The 17,577-nt window shown below is 48.3% G+C and overlaps 1 protein-coding gene across 1 annotated transcript in view; it reads left to right on the top strand.

The window, feature by feature from the left end:
* SLC6A5 (solute carrier family 6 member 5) overlaps window positions 1-17,577 on the top strand; it is a gene marked incomplete at its 3' end in the record, with an annotated part of 53,726 nt that overhangs the window by 10,520 nt on the left and 25,629 nt on the right. Inside the window, exons 5-8 of the mRNA XM_079708780.1 lie at window positions 3,808-3,949; window positions 7,095-7,227; window positions 15,140-15,274; window positions 17,063-17,166. Of these exons, the coding sequence (XP_079564906.1) occupies window positions 3,808-3,949; window positions 7,095-7,227; window positions 15,140-15,274; window positions 17,063-17,166 (514 nt within the window). The remainder of the gene's footprint in view (window positions 1-3,807; window positions 3,950-7,094; window positions 7,228-15,139; window positions 15,275-17,062; window positions 17,167-17,577) is intronic.

Genomic DNA, 17,577 nt, shown 5'->3' on the forward strand with positions numbered 1-17,577 from the left:
AGCTTGTCCCAGAAGAGGGGGTGGATTCCCACGCCATTACGACCTTCACTCATAGCAGGGAGGGGTTTATCCCATGGCCCCTCAGCTCTGCTAGGGACATACTGCCTGGGAGCCCTACCTCATCATTCAGATGCCAGGACCCTGTACCTGCTCCGGCCATGGGCAAAAGCCCTGCCTCCGTCCACCATGGAGGCTGAGCTTGCCACACATTTCTCAGGTGTAGATTGTGAGAGAGGCTGTCTTCCTTAGGGGCATTCAACCCTCCAGGTATTTGTAATGTTGAAAGGCTAATCCATGCCCTGCCAAGTAAGACCAAGAACTGTTCTTTGAAATTAGGAGCTAGCTGGGTCATTTAAAATGGGAAGTGCATAAATATCATTTCTGTTTCTGGAATGGCTTAATTTTCATTAGAACCTTAATTCAGTGATTCCTTTTCTCCCTAGTCTTTCACGTGCTTTCATTTATTCATAATTGCTCGCGTAAAGAGAATCTCATTCGAACAGCTTCCAATTCAGCACGATCGTTATCGCTGTTCTTTGTTCAGGGTTGCTGGGCCGCAGAGCTAGCCGATGACACGGCCCATCGTTCTGTTGCTGGCCGACCTGAAGGCGCAGTGTGCTGGGAAGCACGCCTCTGCCGCCCAGTGGTGGGAAGGGATGTTGCAGGAGGCTTGAGGCTGCAGGGAGCCCTGCTGCAGTGCCTGAGGGACGCTGTGACCTTGCACTGCAGCGGAGAGCGGTGATCCAGAGATGCCCTGTAGGGAAGCTGCCCATGTACTTCTCAGTGCCAGTTTTGGAAGCAAGCGATTTGGCGTTTGCCCGTGTGTTAGCGATCTCTTCTGTCTTAGGGGACGTACTTTTGGGCAGGAGGGCCAGAAATAACTTCTGTGCTTACTTACAGAAAAGGGCTATGGATGGTGCTTAATTGTCTTCATTCTGGTCCCTGCTGGGGGAAACAAATGCTTCCTCAGTAAATAGTTGATAATTATGAGGTGAGAATTCCCCTGAAAGTCTCTGTTATTTGATTAAAGAAGATAATTTTGAGTAAGAAGGTATTTTGAGGACTCTAATAGTGGTGGTTCTCAAACCTGGGAGATTTTGGCAGGAGACATTTGACAGTGTTCATAGACATTTTTGGTTGTCACAGCTGGGCAGGGGTGGGGTGGGGGTGGGGTGGATGTTCCTGGCATCCAGTGGGCAGAGGCCAGGGATGTTGCTAATACCCTGCAATGCATGGACAGCCTCCCACAGCAGGGAGTTTTCTCGTCCCAAGTGTCAGTAGTACTGCTGTTTAGAAAAATTCTGGTCTAAAGGACTAATCAGAGGGAAGGGATTCTTTTAATTACTCTTTTCAATTTTATCCAGTATTCTGAGATATTCTGGGGGATGTGTGGGAGGTAGTAGATAATTTACGGCTGGCAAGTGGGATTGAGACATGATGTTGAGGATTAGAGATGCTCACCCCATGCAGAGGTATAACGATGGCGATTGCATTACGCCTAAGTTTTACTGAATCCAGCTGTGTGCTAGGCATTGCATGAAATTTTTCCGTTCATGATCTATCTCACTTAATTTGGTTCTTGGAACAACCTTCAAACTAGATACACTATTATCAGAAAATGGAGGCTTGGACAGATGAAGGAACTCATCCAAGCTCTCAGGGCTAGTGGAACTCCTGAACCCACGGTTTTACCCACTTTGCTGTTCCACAGAGGGCATAAATTGGGAGTCCATGCACCAGATCTAGGCTGCATGTGCTTTTTTTTTTTGGTTTGGTTTGGTTTCGTTTTGGTCCACAGTGCTTAAAGACAGTTTGGCCTTATTTCCAATGTTTCAAAATGGAGAGATTTCGTGTAAATATCCGGATTTTCTGCATCTTTTATCAGGACACCTAGAAAAGCATGGCACTGATTGGCTGGTAAGTCATCCCTCGGTATCAATGCGATTGGTTCCGGGAGCCCTTTCGGATACCAAAATCTGCAGATGTTCAAGTCCCTTATATAAAATGGTGTAGTACAATGAAAACAGTTTTCAGCCAACCGCCATCGAAATTTCAATCCGTGGTTGATTGAATCCATGGATGTAAAACTGCGGATACGGAGGGCAGACCGTACTCTCTGTTTTGCCACCCCTTTTTACCCTCCTTTTTTTTTTTTTTTTTTTTTTTTTTGCGGTACGCGGGCCTCTCACTGCTGTGGCCTCTCCCGTTGTGGAGCACAGGCTCCGGACACGCAGGTTCAGCAGCCATGGCTCATGGGCCCAGCTGCTCTGCGGCATGTGGGATCCTCCCGGACCAGGACACGAACCCGCGTCCCCTGCATCGGCAGGCGGACTCTCAACCACTGCGCCACCAGGGAAGCCCTGCCCTCCATTTTATATCTTTCAAAGTTGTGTCACCAGCCTGGCTTCTGAAGGTGTTTGAGTTTATGTTCCCTGCTCTCTGCTTCCCAGTAAAGTGGTTAAGAGCATGGCCTCCAAAGAGAGAGTGACTGTTTGCCTCCTGATTCTGTTGTGTGACCTTGGCAAGCAACCGCACTTCTCTGGGCCCAGTTTCTTTACCTGTAACATACAGATAATAACAATACCTACCTCGCGGGCGTGATGTGAGGCTCAAGTTAGTTAATGCATATAAGACATTTAAAATAGTACATAGTAAGTGCCCTATAAGTGTTAGTTATTGTTGTTATTGTTACTTTTCCTTTCTTTATAAATTAATATCCTTTGGCATTAATCCTGGTGGACTCTTTATCTAAAATATCCATCAAGTGATCATGGAAACATTGTAATGTGGTCAGAAAGACTTCAGTATCTTCCTATTTCAAATGAGGATAATCGCAGGCACCTCCCAGGTCTTCTGAGGCTTCCACAAGATAATAATTGGTAAAGCGTCCAGCATGGTACCTGATATGCTAAGACTCACCTGATTAGTTCCCTGTTCCCATCCCAGCCTAGGTCAGGCATTCTCAACCTCAGCACTATTGACATTTTGGGCTCGATAATTCTCTGTCGTGGGACTGTCCTGTGCATTGTTGGACGTTTAGCAGCATCACTGGCCTCTGCCCACTAGTTGCCAGTACCACCCTTTTCCCCAAATATGACAACTAAAAATGTCCCCCGACATTGCCAAGTGCCCCCTAGTGGACAAATTCGTTCCCAGTTGAGAACCTCTTTGTTCAGTCCTGTTGCAGGCTCACGAGCACACGCGAGTGTGCAGAAAGCACATGGCACATATCTTAGGGAACTTCTGTATGTTGGCCGTTGTGCCAAGCAGTGGGTTCAAGGTGGGCTTATTAGTAAGCCTTCTGTGGTAGAGCCCTTCAGAAGTTTTACTTATGTCTGATTAAAATTCATTTCTGCAAGCCATTTATTTTTTGTGGAGTCGTAACGATCCGGCTTTGAATCCTGATTCTCTTCCTCATTAACTGTGTGATTTTGGTAGAATGACCTAACCTCTGAGCCTTTTTCCTCATCTGAAAGACAGAGGCAATAGTACCCACAGCAGAGGCTGTTGTGAGCCTTACGTGAGGTAATGCATGTAAAGCGCTTGGCGTGTAGAGCGCGCTCCAGAAATGGGAGCCATTGTTGCCAGGACCGGGCACTGCTGGGGGGTACTGGGGGCTCTGGGATGAATAGCACACAAGTTTGGGGTTCATCTGCATCTAGCTTTGCTCAGTTAATACCCTCGCAAAGTTACTCTCCAATATTTGGCAAATATGTTTGGCTTTTGTTTTTAAGTTGCTAGAGAGATACACGTGTCTATTTTCTGTACAGATTTAACTGTGTTTTCGTTCCATCCTCTCCTAAACAGATTCCTGTGTGATGAGTGACCATCCCAAAATACAGATCAAGAACTCAACTTTCTGCATGACGGCCTATCCCAACTTGACCATGGTTAATTTCACCAGCCAGGCCAATAAAACATTTGTCAGTGGGAGTGAAGAGTATTTCAAGTAAGATTTAAAAAAAAACTTTTCTAAGAGAAACCCAGTGAATTAGTGACTATCCAACTTGTAGACTAGAGGGATGGGTTGCCTCCCTCTGTACCCTCCCTACCTGCTCAGATGCTCAGGGAGGAAGATTTTTTTCCCTGGTCTGGCTTCTGGGAGCGGGTTATTGTGCCCTGTGGGCCTGGAGAGGAGACTTGGCTGAATGCTGGTGGGAACAGAATTGGTGCTGCTGTAGTTCATGATGCTGATGCCAAAAACATTGCAAAACCTTCCTCCGATGCCATCTAAGCAGACCTTCAGTTGACTAGGTTGTTTTTTGCTTTTACTTGTTTTGTTTTTTTCCTTCTGCACTTGTGAGGGGAAGAGAGACAAAAATTCAGGCAAGTCAGGAAACAAATCATGATCAGTGATTTGGTTTAAAGAAGAACTAATTCTTTCCTTTTTTTTTTTTTTTAAACAGTTCTGTCTTAGTTTTATACTTTCTTCATTCATTTTGCCAGACATTGAGGATTGAGGTTTAGGGATTTAGGAAATCCTCAGCCACCACAGGAAGATTTAATAACGTTCAGGGAATTATTTCATAAGGGAGGTAGATGGAGACAGAGTTCAACAGAGAGTAGATAATGTTCTCTAGCTAAGCCTTAAGTCAGGGGTTGTAAACTCAAATGTACTTGGGGGCTTGGCAGGGAGGGAGTGTTAAGACGATAGAGAATGGTGGGGACTGTGGCCAACGGGAGGGGAGGTCTGCCCAGTGTAAGGGAGGCTGCTGATGCTCAGCTCCAACTGGCCCCTGTCTTATGGGAATGTGGGCAGTGCTGCCAGAGCTTCCATTTTACAAGAGAAGTTGGAAATAAAATAGGAGTTTTTCTGTGTCTCTCCCACTTTAAATGTTAGCAAAGTAATTCAGATGAAACACTGGGGTCACGTAAAATGCATGTGTCAGGGGACCCCTGGTTTGTGGCCTTTACTTAGATAATAGGAAGTGGTTATTACTGTTCCCACTAGTTCTTCCAAGCTTTCTCTCCTGTGGACTAAGAGGGCACATGGATGTTTCCTGTAGAACAGAAGGGGCACTTAGGCTGAATGAAGAAATAATCCCCTTTGAAGGAAACGTAGGACCAGTGAGGGTGGGCCTTGATTCACCCTGAACTCTGAGAAAGGAGTCTGACTTCGTGGTGGGCTGAAATCTGATCACATAATCCATGTGGTCAGGTGTGTTACGAAGTGTTTTGCAAATCTGCTTTTGGTGGCTTTGCTAATCCTCTGGGACCAGTCTTCATTTCCAAGAGGGAATGTTATTAGGAGCTTCTTGGGGCCCATCCAATATCCCTTATTAAATCATGGAGTAGTTGAGATGGCCAAGGGGCCGTGGAATTGTTGGCTAGATGGCCTGCCCATTGTAGGGTTGGGGCTCCTTTCCAGTGCTTAGAAGTATGGTCCCTAAGGTTTGGTAGCCCAGGCTGGTTCCACCCGTGGTGACTTCTACTCTACTCTAGAGCCCAGGTTGCCCCAGGAGTTGAGGCTAAAAGAGCTCCAGGTTGCTCTTGTGAACCGCAAAACAGCCTCTCACAGTGTCGCTGTCTAGCTGGCTGGAGGGGTGCTGCCCCCTTCACTTCCCTCAGCAGGTCAGGACACTCGGCTGTCATGTCTGCAGCTCAGTAGAGTCTGGATGCTGGCTGGCCCTTGATTCAGGTCACAGAAAGACACCCACCTACACGCACAGCACTTTCATCCAGGCTGTGTGACTTTATTACAGAGTTGAGGGGATTGTCCCATCTGGCGTCATGACTCATGGTCTCTGAAGCTGCTTCCTGTCCCCAGGGGTGAGGCTGCCTTCTCGCCCTCTATCCAGGGATGTGGGCGTCGCCACCTTCAGCTTACACACAGGTGCCAGCAGTCTCTACAGATGAGCGCCATCCCCCTTCTGTTTGCGGCTGGTTGTCTGTCTTCGAATACGTTCCTTGAGTAAGGCCCAGCCAGCCCTGCTTTTACATTTCAGCCAACCTCAGCCCTGGGACATGCTCATCACAACCTGAACTAAAATGCACAGCGGCATTTTTAATTCTTTTACCATAATGACTCTGTACTGATTTTTTAAAATTTAAAGTTGTACAAAAACTCTTGGGATACATTCTCACAAAAGAGTAGAACAATACAGAAACACACAAAAATCATCCTTGACAGTTTAGAGTTTCTGTTAGTGATGTGTCCTTATGTAAAGACAACAACCTCCATAATGCCCATTCCGGGGGCTGCTACACCAGGACCCCCGACGCTGTTGGATTTGTTGCACTGCTCCTGGGGCAGCTCCAGATGACGGTAGAGCTGACATAGCCTTGTTCAGAGCCCGCCCAGGGCCATAATTAATTTTTTTTAAGTCGAAGTATAGTTGAATTACAATATTGTGTTAATTTCATGTATATAGCACAGTGATTCAGTTATACACACACACACACATATTCTTTTTTAGATTATTTTCCCTTATAGGTTATTACAAAATATTGAGTATAGTTCCCTGTGCTAATACAGTAGGTCCTTTAGGGCCATAATTTTTTTTTGTAATTAATTTATTTTAATTTTTGGCTGCGTTGGGTCTTCATTGCTGTGCACGGGCTTTCTCTAGTTGCAGCGAGTGGGGGCTACTCTTCGTTGTGGTACGCGGGCTTCTCATTGCAGTGGCTTCTCTTGTTGCAGAGCGCGGGCTGTAGGCGCGCAGGCTTCAGTAGTTGTGGCGCGCAGGCTCAGTAGTTGTGGCTCACGAGCTCTAGAGCGCAGGCTTAGTAGTTGTGGCATGCGGGCTTAGTTGCTCCACGGCATGTGGGATTTTCCCAGACCAGGGCTCGAACCTGTGTCCCCTGCATCGGCAGGAGGATTCTCAACCACTGCGCCACCAGGGAAGCCCCTTTAGGGCCATAATTAATTAAAAGCCGGGTAAATTCAGTGGGTCTCACCGCAGACAGCTGTGGGAGGGAGCCCGGATCAGCCAATCCCTCACAACCGGATCTGATCAGGTCCCTGATCGGGAGGGTGGGGATGCTGGGATTTTGTCTGAGGCTCTGCAGGAAGGTAAAGCCTGCAGACTGTCACCTCCGCCAGCTCATCCTTCCCTTCCTTCCTCCCCTCCCTCCTCTCTCCTTTCACCTCATAGGTACTTTGTGCTGAAGATTTCTGCAGGGATTGAACATCCTGGCGAGGTCAGGTGGCCACTAGCGTTCTGCCTCTTCCTGGCTTGGGTGATTGTGTACGCATCCCTGGCAAAAGGAATCAAGAGTTCAGGAAAAGTAAGAACTTGTATTTATCTGAGAGAAAACTCGGGGCCCCCAGGGCTGTTTGTGTCATAGAGCAGCCAAAGGGCATTGGGATGAGAGTCGGGAGGTGTGGGTGGAATTCTGATTCGTCCCTGAGTAGCTGTGAGGCCTTGGACAAGTGACTTCACTGCTGTCTGTTAAATGGGATAATAATGCCTTTCTCCCCGGGGGTTTTTAAGGGTTAACTGAGACAGATGTACTCAGGGCTCCTAGTGGGTGGCGGGGGCTCTGTGGTGAGTCTCCTTCCTTCCCTATCGGGGGCCCTTCATTCAGCAGATGGCACTCCCCGATATGATTCCATCTCTCCCGAAAGTCTAGAATTGGTGCTGCCGGCTTTTTGCTTCTTGGTCTGGCTGCCAGCTCAGTCACTGCTCCTCCCAGGAAGCTGGAAGAAGATCAAAGTTGTGAAGGGGATTCCCTCTCCTCACTCCTGACCACCCTGTTCTCCGCCTTTCGTGCCCTTTCTCCAACCCCATCCCAACACTCTCCCACCCCACGTGCCCCCAGCATGACGGGGCGATAGTCCTGCCAGCGGGATTTTGGTCGAGCACGTGCTTGGCCCCTCTTGCTAGATAGTCACTTGGCAGGTCCTTTGGAGGTGGTGGGACACCCACCCCAAGCTCAGTTCCAAGGCACGGCAGGCACGGTGTGCAGGGTCCCTCAGGACACGCTGGATGTTGTGGTAAAGGTCCCAGTGTTTTCCCCTCCTCTTCCTGCTGCTTTAGAAAACCCCCATGAAATGGTTAACCAACCACTTTGATGATAACCAGTACGAGTTCATCATCTGGAGAGTCATTTGCATGTCTCAGCATGAAACCCCACATGTCTTTAAGGCCCAAGGAATAGAGTGTGATGGTGGACTCTGAGACCATAGGTTGTGGAGTTTGGCTTGGTCCAGTTGTCCAGGCCAGGGTTTACTGTGGTCACAATAGCAAACAACCCGTTTGGAAGTATCCGGCCTCACGGGGGTGAGGGTCCATGCCGCCTTCACCTCCCAGGCGTGCTTCACAGGCCCCACCAGGCACCCACACCTGGCATCCATCAGCCACAGAGAGTGGTCTGTCTTCTCCCCGGACGCAAGGACAAGCTCACGAGGGCCTTCTGATAACAATTCTTTCTGGTGCTCTCCATGTAATCTGGTTCCACACGGGCTTGAATGGTGTATTCCGGCAGCTTGGTCAGGGTCACCTGAGCCAGTGGTGCCCTTAAATGACATCAGGTGGGGAGAGAGCCAGACTGGGGGTTAGGAGACCTGGGTTCTAGCCCCCCAGCCCTTCTGTGGTGTTTTCTGTGTAGAGACATCTCTGCTTGGACGATGAAACCTGGCTGAGCTTCGGATTTGCCCTTAGCTTTTATTTATTTAGCCAATAAGTGGAAAGCAGATTTTCTTTATCTTAGCTCTTTCAGGAGCCTTCGGTTGTCTCATTTCTAAAGTGAAGGTAATTGGATTGGGCGATGTCTAAGATCTGCTGGCTCTAACACGATTCTGTTGGAACACTTGCTGGGTGAGCTGGGTGGGGGTACTTTTCCTCTCTGACCTCTGTTTCCCCCTCTGTAAAATGAGAGCTGGGATTGAGGACCCTGCTAGCTCTGACTGAGTATTATGAGATTGGAACAATTGTTTTTCTAGGGCAGCAGGAAGATGAGGAAATGTTAACATGACCCTCACAGTAACGCCCTGTGAGTCCTGAGGTTTCCTGGGCTCCTCGCCTTCCGTGACTTGGAACTGAGCTTGGAGTGGCAGTAAAGGGCCAGCCAGGTGATTGTTTAGCAAGAGGGACCATGTCTTTGCTCAGCCAAAATCAAACTGCAGGACCATCACGTATAGCTAGAGATGGAGAGAGGGCACCTTCAACCACAATCGAAGTGGCCGGACAGGTCTCTAGCAGGATAGGCTAGAAGGTGTGATTGGCAGGAGAAGAGGTGTTAGGTGAGGAGGATCAGAACAGCAGCCTTGTTGGCGACATGAGGAAGGATGGCCTGGTGGCTTTAGAGTCAGACCAGTCTGAGTTCAAATCCCGTCTTGATCACTTTCTAGTTGTGTAACTCTGGACAAGCTATTTAACCATTGGAACCTCAGTTTCCTCATCTGTAAAATGGGGATAATAGTACATCCCTCGTAGAGCTGTTCTAAGATTAGGTGAGAGAATATATATATATATATATATTATATATATATATATAAAATACCTGGCATATGGTCAGTTCTTAATTGACATTAACTCTTTTCATTTTTGTCATAATGATTGACTGATGTATTGAGTGGATATTGTGCCGTGCTGACATCTTGAAAGCAGTGGCTCTGGTGGGAAAATGGAAAGAGAAAGGGAACTTGGTTGAACACTCTGTGTGCCAGGCACTCTGCTAACTACTTAACCTGCATTAGTGCATTCAATCTGCCCAAAAACCAGTTAGGTAAGGACATTTCTTCCCATTTTATAGATAGAGAAGCTGAGGCGCATCAAGGTAGAGTAAATTGCTGGAGGTCGCACAGCTTTTTTTTTTTTAACGGTGTAGTATTTACATACAACCTACTTACAAACTCCCGAATACTTTATTTTACTTTATTATTTTTAAATTTATTTATTTATTTGGCTGCACTGGGTCTTAGTTGCGGCATGAGAACTCTTAGTTGCAGCATGTGGGATCTAGTTCCCTGACCAGAGATGGAACCCAGGCCCCCTGCATTGGGAGCACAGAGTCTTAGCCACTGGACCACAAGGGAAGTCCTGGTCACACAGGTTTTAAGTGGCAGCGCTGGGATTTGAACCCAGGTCTGTCTCCCTTTAAAGCCTAGACTCTTTCCACTACGTGACATCCTCTCCCAAGGAGGGGCTGTTAGAAATAGATGGAAATGCAGAATTCTGGAGCCATCATTTGCATCTGGGGGGATAAAAGTCCCCCCACTGTGAATCAGGACCCTTGTACTGCTACCCCGTCCTGCTGTCAATAGCTGTCATTGCCAGCTGGGCAAGTCCCAGGAGGCATCCGGGTCCCATCTTCCACATCTGCAAATTCAAGTGTTAAGATAAATATTCTCTAAGATCCTTCTTTGCTTATCAGTCTGCAATTTGGGGGACATGGTGTTAGAATCAGTTCTTGGCATTGATTTAGAATTTAATCCTTGGTGCTAGATTTTACGGGCTCTCTCTCTTTGAAATGGGGATTTTTATTTTTTTTTTTTACATCTTTATTGGAGTATAATTGTTTTACAACGGTGTGTTAGTTTCTGCTTTATAACAAAGTGAATCAGTTATACATATACATATCTCTTCCCTCTTGCGTCGCCCTCCCTATCCCACCCCTCTAGGTGGTCACAAAGCACCGAGCTGATCTCCCTGTGCTATGCGGCTGCTTCCCACTAGCTAGCTATTTTACGTTTGGTAGTGTATATATGTCGAAATGGGGATTTTTGAGTAGCCCTGAGCAAGTAAGCTTTTCTTTTAGATCTGCTAAGTTATCTTTCTGCTTCATTGAGAAAGGTTTCCAATTAGGGATCAATGATTAATTTTCTTTTAATGAGGAATACCACCAGAAATAATGCATCCCAGTTTATTATCCTGCCCTGGCTTGTGCAGACATTAATCATGGAGCTTTGTTTGGAAGCACGGCTGCAGTACCTCATTATGACAGGCTCCTTTGTGATGGAAGTTCCACCAAGACTGTCATTTCTAAGCAACAGAGATGTCCTTCTTCTGTTGCAGCAAGATAAACTCAGTTCCTCTTGTTCAGGGCCCTAGGAGACAAGAGTGGCCGCTTGCTTCCTATGAGACCTGAGTCTCCCTTTGAGCAGCTAGAATTCCAGAGGCAGGGGCGACCAGCAGGCAGCCTGAAGGTCAAATGCAGCCCATCTGACCTCAGGGGCCGCTCTGCCTGAGAGTTATGACAAGGACACAAAACTAGCTTAATTAGCTGGCACTGGCTGGGGTGGGGGCAGTGGCCTTACCACCTGTTCAGGGCTCCCGTTGTGAGGACTATGCTGCCAGGTGTCAGGCCAGCGGGCTCAGATCAACTCATCATTGTCACTCCTGCCAAGTATAATTCATTACTGTTCAAGTTTAATTCCGCTGACAGTCCATCCTGAAACAGGTGCATTCTGAAGCCCCCGTGACACAGGAGAACTAGCTGTGAAGAAACCTCCACAAACACCTGACTAACACTTGACTCACACTGGAGGCATCCCCAGGATTTTGAAATGAAACTGTGTGCCCTTTCAGTTCACCGCAATCCCCATTGAGAAAGTGAGTGCATCATTCCACATACCAGGGTCGGACCTGGTGAGGCAAACAAGTGCCTAGGGTGTGAAATTTAAGGCGGCGCTCATTCTCAGGTTCCTGCATGTGCAGGCTCGACCCCATGAGAGTGAGTGCTTCCTTAAATTGTGCACCCCGGGGTGTTCCCTTGCCTCACTCTAGTCCCCGCCCTGCCTCACACATTTCTGATCATGTGGCCCAGTGAGTGGCATTAAAGGTATGGAAATAGGCTTTGTAGTTAGAAAGCTTCAAGTCTGGATCTTGGCTCCAGCTGGGAGACCTTGAGTGAGATATTTAACCCTTTGTGAGAGGCTTAACCTGAGCCTCAATTTCCTCCTCTGTAAAATGGGACTGCAAAGAGCTGATCCATGGAGGAAACTCCAGAAATGGGCTGTCTCCCGCACTCAAACGGGGGCAACGTCTCAGCCGGTTAGACTGGTGCCACTCTTGGGGTCTTCTTCCTGCTGGACCCCACTATCTATATCATCTCCTCTCCCTTGCCTCCTTCCATCCTCATCTCCCACCAGCTCCACATGGTCAGGAGGTGAAGAGGATATCCCTTAGTTGTCACCCTGCCCCTGCTGTCTTGGCGGGGCCCCGCCCGGCCCTGTAGCGTTCCTCTCCCCAGCCCCATCCAACAGCTGGGAGGACAGCCCAGGTCATCCTGTGGTGGGTGATTTTCTCCTGAGACGTCAGATGCCTTTGGTTTTCCTACCGTCTGTGTGTGGAAGGGTTTCACTTAAGGGGAAGGAGAGAAGCAGGTTTGGGGCTGGATAGGAGGGAGCAGGGAGCCCCCCGTCATGGTCCCTGGTAATTCCAGTGCCTCAGGGCAAAGAGTGAAGGGGGCTGCTGTCCCGGGGAACGGGGAGGAGACTCCTGGTCGGTGGTGGCAGCAGTGTGGAGAAAAGGAGACCAGCCCATCTCTGGTCTGTAGACAGGAAGACTTTGGCCTTGACGAGTAATTGGGTTTAGAGGAAGAAATAACTCCTTATCTTTCCTTGACCTGCAGCCTGTCCCATTGCAGCTGACGGAACCTCTGCCCACCAGCTGCTGAGGCCACAACCTTTGGGGTCACCCTTGACTCCTGCCTCCCGCCCCCCTCACTCCACACTAAATTGGTCAGGAAGTTCTGTTGCTCTTCCTGCACGGTGTATCCGGTGTCTGATCATTTCTCCTAGCTCCCCTGAAACACCCTGGATGAAGCCATTGCTGTCCCTTGCCTGGATTGCTGCTGTGGCCTCCTAACCGCTGCCCCTGCAGTGTAAACGTGACGCAGCAAGCCGGTAACAGCTAAAATGTTAGATCGTATCCCTCTTCTGCCCAAATCCCTGCAGTCGTACCCCATCCCCTCCCCACCCACACGGGCCCACAAGGCTCTGCAGGATCTGTCCCTGCCTCCACCCCTACCCCTGCCTTCCTCTCCCCCCGTGCCCCTGCCCAGCCACAGTGGCTGCCTGGCTGCTCCTAGAAGGCTGGCACACTCTCTTCTTAGGGTCTTTATCCAGCGGTTCCCTCTGTCTGGAATGTTCTCCCAGATATCCAGTTGGCTCATTCTCACTCCCTTCAAGCCCTGGGCAACTTCTCAGTGAGGCCTTCCCTGTCCTCCCCTTTATTATGGCCATTGTCCCAGCCACCCTCCCCAGCATGTGCCTGGAACATATTAGATGCTCAAAAATATGTGTACCTATGTATGCATATGTGTGTATTTATTGGATTAATAAGAAGTAACCCCGAGAGATTTATCTTCATCTCAACCCTAACTTTCCCTCAATCCATCCTTTGCAAGTCCTTGAATCAGTTCTCATCTCTTAAAAATCCCAGTGCCTGCCAGTCGCTGCCAGGCTGGAGCCCCTGTCAGGCCATGGGGTCTGTGCAGCCAGTGTGTGATGGGGACTCTATCTCCCTCCTGGAGGCAGGTGTTCTGGGTTCCCCAGGATGGAAGGCTGTGGGTGAGCACAGAGGGGCTCTGAACCAACAGTGCTCCGCTGGCTGTCTATGCCCATCCTGTGGATGAGGGAGGGTTTGGTGGTCCAGGACAGGAGCTTAGCCTCATCCTTCCAAGTGTCTCCTAATGTACTTTTGGGGTGTAACTGGCTTATGAGCTGAGGGTTGCCAGGGTTATTAAATTTAGGACCGGTGAGTCATTGGCAAGACAGAAATGGCACTTCCCTTTCCAGGGTCCCTGACCTGTTCCATGTCGTATGCATTGTCCCATTGTGCTCTTCCAACAGCCCTGTGAGGAATATGCTTTTGTTATTGCCACTTTGCAGATGTGAACACTGAGACTCAGTGAGGTTAAGCCACTTCCCAAGGTGGCCCAGCTCATAAGTGATGGAGCTGGGATTTGAACTCAGGCCCGTGGGAGTGCAGAGCCCAAGCTCTCCCAGTCTGCTCTTCTCTCTGTCTACTGAATCCTGGTCCCAAGCCCTTCCTCCACTCTGAGGTTTGATTGACAGATAAAGAAGGTGCCTCTCACTCATCCCCATTCAACCACAGCCCCCAAGTTCTGCTGATGATATTTCCCAAATATTTCTCGGCTCTGGTCTTTCCCTCTCGTTCAGAATCTAGGAGCCTCCTTTGGCTGGTACTCAGGGCCTCCACGACCTGTCTCCTCCCATGTCTCTAGTACCCCATAACTCTTAGCCTCAACTGTGTGCTGTGCTCCTAGTGAATTTAGGGCCTTGCCCTCACCCCTGCCTTTCCCACTTTCTTCCCTCACCTTCCCACCTCACCTCACCTCCTCTGCGTTGCACTTGGCCTCTAAGATCTGACTCGCGCGTCATCGCCATGCATCTTTTTGTAATCTCCTGGATTGAGCCCAGTGCCCTCCCCTGGACTTCACAGTGTCCTGTTTGGAACTGCTTAGCCCATTATTCAGACATTGTCTCTGGGTCTCCGAGGTCGAGTTCCTTCACCATTATGCATCTAAGCCCTGGCACAGCTCCCAGGTCATAGTAGGCCGTGATAGATGCTTGTTGAAGTTAACTGCATTGAATGACCATCTGTTACAAGTTAGGTGCTGTGCTAGGGGCCCATTTAATCCTCAATTTTTTTTTTTAAGAAATGTGCTATTATCCCCAGTTTACAGCTGCAGAAACTGAGATTCAGAGAGCTGATTAGCTTGACCTAAGTCTCATAGCTACTCAGGGCCAGAGATGTGATTTTATTTGAACCGAAATATGTCTAATTCTAAGACCATGGTCCTCTCATGTCACTGGGCTGCCTCACTTAGGGTGTGTGTATAAACAAGGATGGAAACCTTAAGCTAAAGAAATTAATCTCTAATGGTGGGTTTTGGGCCCTGAAGCAGAGTGGGCTAGGAGTTAAGGAGGAGGGGGGCACATAACCTTTCTCTTTCAGTTGGTCCTTAGGGAGTTGTCCACTTCTGCACCGCAGGCTGACTCAATCCACAGCCTTGGGTGTCCCCCTCGAGACTTCATTTCTGGCTCTCTCTGATTCACCTTTGGTCCCAGTGCTGTCCTTGTGTCCCCAGACCTGGAAGAGTTTGGAGAAAACTACCCTCTCAGGCACTTGTGTCTGGGTGGCAGATCACACTCTGCCTCTGTCGATGCTCCTTGTGTCACATCCTGTGTGTCTGCTCATTCCTGCCCCCGTGTCGGTGGCTTTTCCAGGTGGTGTACTTCACGGCCACGTTCCCGTATGTTGTGCTAGTGATTCTTCTCATCCGAGGAGTTACCCTGCCTGGAGCTGGTGCTGGGATTTGGTACTTCATCACACCTAAGTGGGAGAAACTTACGGATGCCATGGTGGGCTTCTGATTTCATTTATGACGCGCCTGTGGGGGGAACGGCACATGGGGATGGGTCCCGCTCCGGGACACTGTTTAGCAGAAGGGGTCAGACCTCCGCCCACAGAGCATCTCACTGTTTGCCTTTACAAACTCGTGATAATCTTGAAATGTTACACACTCAGGAAGTTTTTAATGAGAAGTGAGCAGCTGGGGGTTTCAGATTCCTGGCATAGTTGTCCTACATCTGGGAGGCTGCGGAGGCTGAAATGAAGAGTGAAATTCCCTTAATAGCTTTGGGCCACCTCATGCCACTTATCTGTTGCTAATTATAGTGTGTTGGAAATGGAGTTTTGCTGGTTGGAAAATAATAGCACTTAGGCACACCGCAAGCAATTATAATTTAAAGGGCTCAGACAGATTTGAATAATTCTGGCACACCGAGACACAGAGCCAGCACACACTTACACTTTCTCTTGGCATATTCTGTACAGGCATATCTTACTCTAAAATTCCCAACCCCCAGAACTTCACATGGGGGGGTGATTGTTTAATAAGAAATGCATTTTCTCACCTTAAAGAAAAATCTGCTTTTCCAGAAGATTTTAAGAAAGCATAACTAGGATTGAGTTTGCACATAATGAAAAACCTCCAGATAATGGCAGCTTTAACAAAAGTTTATTTCGCTTGCAGCCCAGTGGTAGATAGTCAAGCACTGGTTGGGTGGCTCCATAGTGTCCCAGGTTCCTATCTTTCTGCCCCACCATCCTCAGTGAATAGCTGCCATGTAGCTGCCAGAGCTCCACCCATCATGTCAGCATTCCAGGTGGCACAAAGCAGTGAGGGAAGAGACAGAGATAGGCATTCTCCTTCTCTTTAAAAGAGGAGAAAGCCCAGAAATTCCACATAACACTTGATTTTCTCATCATTGGCCAGAAACTAAGTCATATGATGATTTCCTCTCAGCTGCACCTCTCCTTGATTCTGGAAGGTGGCCATTTGGCTGGACATATGGCTGCCTTTAAATAAAACCACAGCTTTGCTAGTAAGGAGCATGGGAGAATGGAGGTTGTGGTACAGACTTTGCTGGCACACACTTGAACTTTCTCTTTGCATATGTTAAGCACAATTTAAAAACGAGTTTTAATTAATAAAAATGATAGGAAGTCCATATCAAATCATATAAATCTATAGCTCAAACTCTTGAGTAGCTTTCTGGAGTTTAATGAGGACAATTAAAAGAAATCGCCAAGATGACCAAGAGGTGTTGTCAGCCAAGTTCGAGAATGAGGTGGCACTGTAAAATCCACTCAGCTGTGGCACGGAGCTTGCTTTACTTTGATGAGGGGCTACAGAATTTCAGATTTTTAGTAAATTGTCGTAATCTTTAGGAATATCAATTTTATTTTTTACTTTTGGGGGGGGAATGTCAATTTTAAAAGGTTTTCATTTTGTATCCATGAATATTTTTGCTGTTCCAAATTGTTTTTTTGAGTGTGTTTCCAGCTAAAGAAAGGACTCTCCCCTTCTGTATAGTTTTACATTGTAGGGCTTGCAAGCATGAAATGTGTACATTGCTTATTGAGTTCCTCTCCTTTGATTAGAATGAAGTTAGAGTCTCCCAGGTCATTTACTGCCTTTTTGGCTTCCAGTGCAAATGATGTATGTTTCTCGTTTACGTTGGTGCCAAAGTCATCTTGTCCTGACTGCCTTTTCCCCAGGGGAGATGATGTGGCTTTGGGAGACTCTCCTCCCCTGGGCCAGCCTCCTTCAGTGACCTTAAATCTTCCCCTCTTTTACCTCCCAGGTGTGGAAAGACGCTGCCACTCAGATTTTCTTCTCTTTATCTGCCGCATGGGGAGGCCTGATCACTCTTTCTTCTTACAACAAATTCCACAACAACTGCTACAGGTATGTGGAGGAGGCACTTCAAGTCCCAGAGGTAGCAGGTGAATGGGACTAGGGCCTGGGGACAGAATCATGGGCTGTGTCATCAGACACCTGAGGCCATAGCCTCACACTTCACCCAAGGCAGAGCCAGACAGTTAGCTCTGGTGTAGGGGAAATCGCCTGCTAAGGCCTAGCTGCTGGCTTCTGGTGGCCTGGCTTGGACCCCAACTTGCACCCTGATTCTGACGCGTGGGATGGAATTGAGTTTCTCTGGAGGTGCCATGCAGCTGGTTGTGTCCTGGAATAGTCATTTGTGAGCTATCTAGTCCATGGATACAGTGGTATGGTAGTCGCTGATGAAGTATGGTCATTCAGTCACTCGACAAACACTTTTCTAGAGAGCCCTGTAAGAAAGGCAGCATGGTACAGTGG

Source organism: Hyperoodon ampullatus (assembly GCF_949752795.1).
Source record: "Hyperoodon ampullatus genome assembly, chromosome: 7".
Classification (NCBI taxonomy): domain Eukaryota; kingdom Metazoa; phylum Chordata; class Mammalia; order Artiodactyla; family Ziphiidae; genus Hyperoodon; species Hyperoodon ampullatus.